Source organism: Rhea americana, unplaced genomic scaffold (genome assembly GCF_003343005.1).
Source record: "Rhea americana isolate MKP2758 unplaced genomic scaffold, rheAme1 scaffold_160, whole genome shotgun sequence".
Lineage (NCBI taxonomy): Eukaryota > Metazoa > Chordata > Aves > Rheiformes > Rheidae > Rhea > Rhea americana.
The window spans coordinates 2182468-2192546 of record NW_028185706.1 but is presented as its reverse complement, the minus strand read 5'-3'; the positions used below and the strand labels follow the sequence as shown (position 1 = coordinate 2192546).

General features: G+C 40.0%; 1 protein-coding gene across 1 annotated transcript; it reads right to left on the bottom strand.

Moving 5' to 3' along the window:
- Window positions 1-1351: 1351 nt before the first annotated feature.
- On the bottom strand, window positions 1352-10073 carry SLC30A1 (solute carrier family 30 member 1). The gene is made up of 2 exons (XM_085300158.1): window positions 9467-10073; window positions 1352-5896 (listed from the first exon to the last, which is right to left on the bottom strand). Exons 1-2 carry the CDS (start codon window positions 10020-10022, stop codon window positions 4980-4982), a joined length of 1473 nt encoding a protein of 490 aa, XP_085156284.1. The 5' UTR covers window positions 10023-10073; the 3' UTR covers window positions 1352-4979.
- Window positions 10074-10079: the final 6 nt, after the last annotated feature.

Sequence of the window (10079 nt, the reverse complement as noted above, 5' to 3'; positions counted from 1 at the left end):
TTTAAAAAGAAGCCAAGAAGAAATTTCATCAATGAAATCTAGCTATGTCGACTGTATTTCAACACTGCTCAGAAACAGGATCCAGGACATGAAAGAAGCCAAATGTATCCCACGTGCTTTTTGCAAACATATAGGTATTTTTCAGTACTGTAGTTTTGCCTTTAAACTATTTAGATAACACAGAGAATGTAAAAGGATAAACCTGAGCCTGCTAAAAGATGGTACTGTATCTAAAAAAGGCAGCTAACCACACAAACCAAAGGTCGTAAGGAATAATCATAACTCCTGTTATCAGCAAAGTTAGGTTTAACTTGGAAAATTATCAAGACTGGCTTTAGCTCAGGCAGATGAAGCATCCACCTCTTCCCACCCAGCCAAGAAAAAGCCAAAATTAACACAGAACTGAAGAACTTAAACACAGATCTAAAAAGGGAGTAACTGATGCTATGCCGTGAAACTAAAATAGTCAGAGCGTATTTAGATGCTCTTAAAAATAGTCCACAGAATTTCCCATTCCCTTCACATGGAACTCAGAACATCTAGATATAAAATCTGCCCTGTCTGCCCCTGCCGCACCAGTTTCTCCACAGCTGAAGAGATTAGAAAGTGCAAAGGGGGAGGCAGGGGAAAGAGAAAGGCAGAAAGCAGTCTTCCTCCCCTTAAACTCCACCAGTGTCTAAAGTCTGATGGCCCAATTTCAGAAGCACAAAGTATCAGTTTAGCTAAACCTGGTACAAGTCTTAGGACAGTCAGGGGGCTCTCCTATTTTTTAGAGTGGAGGGAAAAATAAGCAAATCCAGAATTAAGATTATAATACAGATTATAAAACAGATCTTCTGCAGCAAAATTTAAAAATATTACAGTACTATTTTTTTAAAAAATCCATAAAACTTAAGTATTTTCAATTGTTCTTCAAAAGACAGCCTTGTACTGGCAGATGCTTTGGACTCACTCCTACAAATAATTCTTTGCATGCAAGTAACTACTCGTCAGCCCCAGGAAACTATTTATGAATTTAGAAATTTGCAGGACTGAGCCCTTCCCATGACTTTTTGGGAGTCACAAGTCAGAGCTAGTTTTGTCTTTTGCATAACTATGTGTACCTCCATACTGAATACCTGCAGCATAAAAGACAAAGTCTAGAGCAGATGTTGACAGCAACCTAGCTAAAACTGTAAGAAGTCCCATAGACACAATTTACTCTGCTAAAAAGTAAAGCTTCATGATACTGTGGCAAGCCTACTGTATGTTGTTCTACATGGCAACCTAAATGCAGATATGATTTAAGAAATGACTCAAATAACATGTTTCTGGATGAGACATAGTAAATGTAAAAGACTTCACCCAATGATGTTGGTACATCTGACACGTTTAATCAGAAGCATAAACAATCTAGACATTGAAATACAAACGTTTTTTCCTTAAAATCAGTGTTCCGTATTTTTTATTTTAAAAATTCAGGAATGTGATACACAATACAATTAGCTCCCCACCACTGCAGTGTTCACTTACATGAGATTCACTAGTTTCATGCTTTGTGGAAAAAAAAAGACAGATTGCACAGTATTTTTGAATGCTCCCAGTATTCTGGAACTGTGATCTTCAGAATAAACCAAGTCTGTGTAATCACAGACAAGGTTAAAAAAAAAAATCAAGCTATATTGCAAGTTAGCAGGCTACAGCTGCATCTAGTACAGCCAAAACAAACACACAAATTGTGTCCCTGCTGCTGTACAGCCATCACCTTGACCTGACTACATACTTAGAGTGAACTTACCATTGAGGGCTAGAGAGACTCAAGGGCCCCCATTAACACCAGCTGGTGCTGCACATGCACAACCTCACCTGACAAAGAGAGGGCACACGACTCTCCCTCCYGCCCCATCACCATCATCATCATCACATTTGCATCCTGTCCTGGTAATAAAAATAACGTTGGGGAGAGCTTTGTGTCTTTTAAGCTAGCCATTGCCCGCAATGGACACAGTAATAGAAAAATATGACTTCTGGCAGGAAAAAAAAAGATTAAATAGTTACAATGGAATTAGTGGCTACAATTCCGTCTATTCAGATGCGTTTACTGAGACTGTTAACCAACAGTGGCAACTGTCAAGACTTAACAGTTGCTCTCTTTTTATAAAAGCAACAGGAGAGAAATAAGTCAGGCTTGTCAGTGCTACTATGGTTTGTCTTGGGTTTTTTGGTTTTGCTTTTTTTTTGTTTGTTTGTTTGTTTTTAATAAACTAAAGAGCAGTAGTTCTATGACGCATTAGTGATACACAGCAGGACCTAAACAATTCATACTTATAATGACTGAGACCAATTTCAAACTAGCGAGCAAAGTAATTAATGAAGTTTACCATAAAAAGCAAGGATACACATTTCAAAAAAAAAAAAAAAAAGTACTTTGTTCATTTCAAAATTTACTTGGTTAATACTTTGTAGCATACTAGCAGTGGTAGTATATTTTGCAAGTGTAGTCTCATACAAGTTCTCATTTAACAGTCAACTCTAGATCATATACAGGTAACAGGAGAAAGTTAAGATAATTCAGACAAAAAACATATAAATACTATATTAACATATTTAAATTAGTCCATGAGACTATACAACAAGCATAAACACAGAGAAAGTTTGGTGATGCTGATGACTGTGAAGCACCAACATCTCCAAGCTAGCATGAAGCTTAACTGACACATCCACACAGCACAGCTCTCTGTGGATGCATCTGACCAGCCAAGAGGCAATATAACTGCACAGCGCCGCGCTGCACCCAAGCTACTAAACCCCGTGAGAGCAGGCTCATGCCAAGCTGGCCTGAGCGCCTCCAGGCTGAGCTCCCCTACTTTGCCAATGCTTTGGCACACAGCATTTGGCCAAAGCATTGGCATATGCAGAGCTAGTTTGGCTGCGTACGCTGCACACTTAATAYACAACACTGGTAATCCACCCATGGATAATCGAGAGTTGACTGCAATGCTCTGCTGAGAAGCCAAGTAAGACCACTGACACAACCTGGGCAATCCAGGTCTAATGAACAGCAGACTATTTGAACTACATAGGAGCAATTATCATACGAGACACATATTAGAAATGCAACTAGCAAGATGTTCTGAAGGCAAAGCTACATTCCCTTCACTAAAAAAAAAAAAAAACATTCTTTAAAAAAAAATCTACATTTAAATACTGTTAAAAACCTGAAAACCACAGCATCCAAGAATTTCATAAGGCCAAAACTATCCTCAGTTCCCTCTGTTGTGCCTAGGTATTGCAACACATCTGTAGAAGGAGTAAACACTAAGTAATTAACATTTTACACTCCTTCCAGTGCCTTCCAGTAACAGATCTCAGAGCTCTTCACACACGAGTTAAGCCTCACAACATCCCTGTGAGGTAGGTATTATCCCCATTTTAAGACAGGGAAACCGAGGCAGAGTGTTTATCTGACATGTCCAGAGTCATACAGCAAGCAATGGAAGATCTGGGTTGCCTTTTCCAGTTTTGAGCACAGGAGTCGTCAATTAATTACAAGGCATTATTTCCCATATATAACTTGAAGGTGAATCTAAAGGGCCAGGGAGTTTATTAGAGACTGAAGTTTTAGATTCCTTGTTTACTTTATCTTCAACTCTCATCTACTCTCTGCTGAATCCACAGAGTCCACAGATCAGTTTCTCCTTTGTAAAGGTGTAAGGTGGCAGCACACTGTAACAGCTTCTTTAGAGCCAGTTGTCAAATAACTGAGTCAACATTTTAAAACATAGATTTAGATCTATCAGTAAGTGAAATCATGTGATACACATCTTAAAGTGCAAAAAAAAAATACAGTGAATGAAATCCTACCCCCTCAGACTCCTTCAGAAGTCAGCAGAATGCTCCTAGACKTCACCGAGGCCAGGACTCCTGCCACTGTAAGTGCTTACAGATACACTGAACTACAGCAAAAGGCATCACTGAATGACTTTCTAGGGAAGCTACTGTTTACGCTTTTGAGAAGCATAAGCTACACTGCCAGTGCTTGACAGATTTCCTCCTGATAAAGATCTTATTGACATTACTGAGATAAAAGGATTGATTAGTTAACTGAGCATCCGTTAAAACTGAAGCTCCAACTCTTCATTCATAGCACTGTCAGTCAAGGATTCTTTAAGCTTCGAAAATTGTTATGATGAGACASAACTTGGAGATAAGGAAGAACACCAGAAAATCCATAAAATACTAAAGTATGTGTTACTTTATCTGCTAGTCTCACGTCTTGATCACAGAGCAGTATATAGCAGCTTGAACTTTCACTCTGATAGAAAAAAACCTTTCACATCTGCTATTTTCATAGGCGGTTGATTTTAATTACCTTACCATAAAAAGATGGGACAGTTTCTAACAATCACATGATGTTTTCTTTAAAATATGCTATATGATAAATTCATTAGAAAAGCCTTCATATTTTTTATTATATAGGTTTAAGAAAAATATGTGAAACTGACAAAGTGGTTTCCAGTTTTAAGTAGTTATAGCTTTAAAAACGTTCTATGAACTTTGGTTTCCTTAGGGTTTCTAAATAAACAATATATTAAAATATCTACAAATCAAATATTAAAGGAAAAAGTAGGTCCAAGAAATCTGTAACACATATTGAGTCCTATATACTTATCCCTCAAATATCTTTTCATAGGAAAAAAAATTTAATTTGAAGCACAACAAAAAGTGTCTCAGCTGAAATGTTGAAACTGGTTTTCTGAAGTTGTTACAGCATGGTGCACTTTCTGTCTGTCTCAGTACAAAGTCAACACAAACACATTGTATCATGACAGTGACATTATGTTCTTTAAAACAAGCATTCTAGATTTAGCAATATGACAAGAACAAGGACTTCAGCAATTATACTACTTGGCAAAATTGCATCTCAAACATCTGTCCCTTCCTCTTGCAATATAGCTGTTGTCAAAGTCATCGAAACTCAGGTAGCACCATTCCGGGAGTTACAGAGATGATTCAAACTGCTCATTTTGATCAGCATTTGCCTCCAGCCTAACCGAAGGTATGCTCTCTGATTTAGTCCTTCTAGTTTTGTTATGCGGAAATTCAGTGACAACTTCTGAACAAGAAATACTAAGCGAGGAAGATTTTTCTGTCTTCTTTCCAGCAGTATCTTCTCCTGTTCCGCAACACTGCTTCAAAGCACACTGAGTTCGGCAAGGGAACTCGCATTTCCCTCTCCCTGATTCAGAGCCAACACTGGCAAACTCAGGCTGAATGGTAGTTGCATGAATCCCTTCATCATGAAAGATCTCTTTTATGCGTTTTGCCACCATCATGTATGTGGAAGGGTCGGGACATTTTATGTGAGCAGTGCCAATGATCCTACTGCCTGCTAGTTGCCAAATGTGTAATTCATGGACTGCTTCAACTCCTTCAAGGGTACGTAATTTTGAGTTCAAAGAATGAACATCTATTTGTTTGGGAACAGTCTGCAGAAGTATAAGGGCTGACTCCCTAAGTAACGGGTAAGTTGTGTAAAGGAGTATACAAACCATTATCAAACAAAGGACAGGATCTAAATATAGCAACCAGCATGGACCAGCCACTGTAATGCTCTCTTGCTCCGATTGGTTAGTTTTGCCAAGTGGTTGGGATAAAGTAGCATTTTCCATGCAATGATTATTGACACATGGATTAATGCAGGGCCCGTCTCTGGGGCATGGATTCCACAAACTATAAAAGAGCAAGGCATTCACCACCACAATTACTGAACCTAAGGCATCTCCAAAAACATGCAGAAAAACTCCACGCATGTTAAGCTGTGCACTAGAGTCTTCTTCAACCTCCTCTACATCCAGAGAGTAATGACCAGCATTCCCATTAACTTGTAGGTCAGTCATGTCATCTTTCATATCACCTGACAAGAAAGCAGGAAAATGATTAGACATATGCTATAGCACTAAGCAATATTACTGTAATTCCATATAAAATAACAACCAACATATATTTGTCATATTCCATACGAAACCGAATAACAAGCAACTCAGCCCCTAACACTTACCAAAATTTTCTCTGGCTGAGAAATACCAGTTGTCCCAATAAATGATCTAAATATTCTAGAGGGCAACTGTTTCTATATGGAGCTTAAAAATGTATAGTGGTAAAATATGAAGAAGAATGCATTTGAATTTATTTTACTGAAAGCTGGTTTCACATTTTCTGTTGTTTAAGCATTTGATTACTTGCTGTTCATTCCTTAAACAAAACACAGAACTACAGAGCTTATAAAAGCTGGTTAAGTAGCTAAGTAACTTATGATCCATTTGTTCCTTCTTTTCAAAAGCCAGAAGAATAATTACATTGCTAAAAACCTCTCTTAAACCATAGTACTGTGTTTACACTTTATATTAAAATTTAGGAGGCCAGAAGTTCAAAAGCGGTACAGATACTACTTCATAGTTACATAGTTCATAGTTTAGATATTTCTCTTTAGGTTTAGAGTTTCATTTTCAAAAGACTTCTCAATTCAAGTATAAGGAAGTTTTCCTGAGATGGAACACACAGCCAGCAGAACTGATACACTGAGCCGAACTTTTAGGTCTAAAATGCAAGATTTATCAGCAGTATTGACTACAGGACAGTACCAGTCTGAAATATAGTACAATCTCTGAAGTTCTCAAAGGCCATGAACTGGTGTTCTTTATATATCACAATACACAAGCAGATATATTTTAGCGCTTGTTTTAGAATACTTTCTTTTAAAGTGACATATAGGTGTTGACATCCAAAATGATGCATAATAAACCACATAATGCACAAATGAATATTTAAGTCCCCTTTGTCAAAAGTGTCTTTGATACCACCAACTCTTACTAGTTACAGAGGAATAAGCTCACACATCACTATAAGGAGGCACCGCCAAACTTTTCAAAGAAAAGTATTTTCCAACTTTAATAATTTTGAAGTATTTCACACAATTAACCTCTMACTTTTCTTCAGAAATTCTTCTTTGGACAGAAAACCTGCAGCGTTAAAGAAATCTAATGGGAATTAGCTGCTCGCCTTAAAAACTGAAGCAAGGACTTCTTGCTGCAGCCAGGGTTATTCAGTTCAGAGCTCTGTAAACATTAACATGCTAGTATGACCTATAGCTTTTGCCACTCTGCTATCAAGGCTGTGGTTCTGTAATCATAAAAATGTCTACAAGTTCTTTCTTTTATTAAGAAGGGGGGAGGGGGTACTCTTAATGAAGAGGGCCGAATGGGTAAGTTCCAAGCCCAGGATTCATTACGCCATATATCACACTTCTGTACTAAAGCTCCAGCTACATTTTCCATACAACTTCTAGAAGTTATGGAATAGGGAAATGCCACTAGGATCTGTAACTTTCCAGTAGAACTCAATAAATTAGAGGAAGATATCTCAGGTTACAGATTTCAGACCTCTGGATTCACAATGAGAACAAAGACAACCTTCTCTGACACCCTACAGCACACCAAGTACTTGGATCAAAGGAGATCAGAAAATCAGTAGACCTATCCATAAGGGGTGGATGACAGGAAGCACAGCTCCAGGAAGCTCTTGAGATATTTTTTTAATGGCAACTGGTTAAAATGTGTCAATTTAAAATATGTCTGATTTGAATTTAACAATAAAGTGATTACTTTATATAAAGTGTAGGCATAAAGATTACCTGCACATACTACCCCTGGCTATTACTGCATTTCCACTTCAACCTTAGGAAAACCCTACCCCCATTTGTAATTTTCAATGAAGGCATAACGGTACTGTCGATCATTTCTCTAGTCTTCACTTACAGATCTCACACCTTCTTTTAAGTTCTCAAGCACCATTACCTTTAACATTTCCATAGGTTAACTATGAATAACTCAATCCATTACATAATCATGACATGGCATTGAGAACATACAAACTTCTTTGAAAATTTTACATACGACCAAAATTATGCCCTATTACATACTAAATACCCACAACAAATTATTCTTTATTGCCAGAAGGATATCCATGAGAAACTTCAGAGAAGTTAGCTGAAAACAATGATATTTTAATCCATATGAGAATTCAATCCTTTAATAGAGACCTAGTCAAAAATTTAGCTAAAAGCACAACTCAGGTTTCACTATGCAAGGACAATGCATGAATTTAGATATCAATTAGATTAATGGCCAAAGGAATTTTGTATTGTTTGAAACTAATTATTAGGATACCTACCTTGGAAGTGGCACAATATTAGGAGGCTTATTATGTGGCCAAGAAAATGGTGTATTGAATTCAGAAGAACTTTCCTATCCTCTTGCAAAACCTGACTTTTCAAAAGCAACATGGAGCCAAAATACTAAAGAAGAAAAGACAGAGAGAGGAGAGAGAGAGAAACTGCTAAGTTTCTCAAACGTGTAATGGAAGCTCTGACCATAGAAATACCAAAACYGTAACAAAGTTCACTCTGTATAAGGAAGCTCAATTTAAATCTAAAACAATTGTCTCCTGATGTCACCCTGAACATAACGGAGGAACATGGGCACTGAAACTGTTTCTGTGCTGTAGCGGGAATGCCATATGATTAAAGTAAGGAAGTAGCAATTACATGCCTTTCACTCTGCTAGTATGCAGCACTTGGCTTTGAGCAAGTGACTTCAGAATGAACTATCCAAGTCTTTGGAGCCATTAAAAAAAATAATGAAAGCAGCTCCCTCCTGCAGAGGAGGCAGTTTGATCAGAATTGGGGAGATTGTATGTTTATGTACGCGCGCAAGTGAGTGGGAAGCTGCATGCATTAGGGAGCTAAAGGAAAACTAATTCAAAGAAACCATGCCTGTACTTTGAAACTAGCAAGCTCCACACTCAGCACCTATTACATGACTTCTGCCATTCTAACTCACACTTCTAAGATTTCTTCCTACTAATAAGCATATCCTGAAGTAGTACAACATTGTTACGATGGAATATACTTCCATATGCATTACTTCACTTCAAACTAAGAACATGTCTCAGGTAGCCAACAATCAACCCAACCGAGAGATCTGACTGTCAGGACCAAAATGTTGAGCTGTACTCTATTTGACGGACAGCCTGTTCAGAAGGTGTTAGGGTAAYGACTTGTGACAGCTTGTGTTGCTAGGCAAAAACATTTGTCACGTGCCTTCTCTACCAGCATCAACTTTTTTCAGGGCAAACTGTGTTATCCTAAGACTCCTTTGGGTGCTACCCTGTCTACAAGATGAAGATACAACTTAAGGAGCGCTTTGAGGCACTTGAAGAAAAGGCACAGAGGTGCAACTACAGTGTGCCCCCATACACTGATAGAAAGCTTGTTGCCTCTTCCTCAGCAATAAGGAGATGGTCCCCATGAAGCCTGTGCCAGGCAGCAGTGGGGTGCCCACATCCTTCCTTGGGGAAAAGGCCTCTCTTCCTTTCCCGACAGCTCTGTGCTGGGATGGTAGAGGGCAAGAGGCACCGCAGGACTTACCTAGCTTCTCCTGGCCGACTCCGTTGGAGCTGCTGCAGTTCTCCACCAACGTGCTGGTCTCCTCCCGGTGCAGGGCAGCATCCCCATCCCCGGGTGGTTGCTCGGGTTTGGAGCCACCACGGGAGTGCTGCCTGCCACTGTGCGAGTGCCCGTGTCCATGGGCATGGCCGTGGCCACCAACACCATGGTGGTTGAAGAGGCAGAGCCCCAGCAGGTTGATGATGAGTCCTGCCACCCCCACACCGATGACCACCAGCGGCTGCTGGATCTCGTGGGGCTCCGTGAAGCGCTCGATGGCCTCCAACAGGATGGTGAAGCAGAGGGCGGTGAGGAAGACGGCGTTGACGAGGGCGCCCATCACCTCGGCCCGCACCCAGCCGAAGGTGTTCTTCTTGGTGGCACGGGTGCGCTGGGCGAAGCGCACGGCCACCAGCGCCACGACCAGGGCCATGACATCGGAGAGCATGTGAAAGGAGTCGGAGAGCATGGCCAGCGACGACGTGACCCGGCTCACCACCACCTCCACCACGAAGAAGAGGAAGGTGAGCGCCAGCATGCACAGCAGCCGGGCCCGCCGGTTCTGCCACCACCGCGGCCCGCCCGGCCCCTTCGC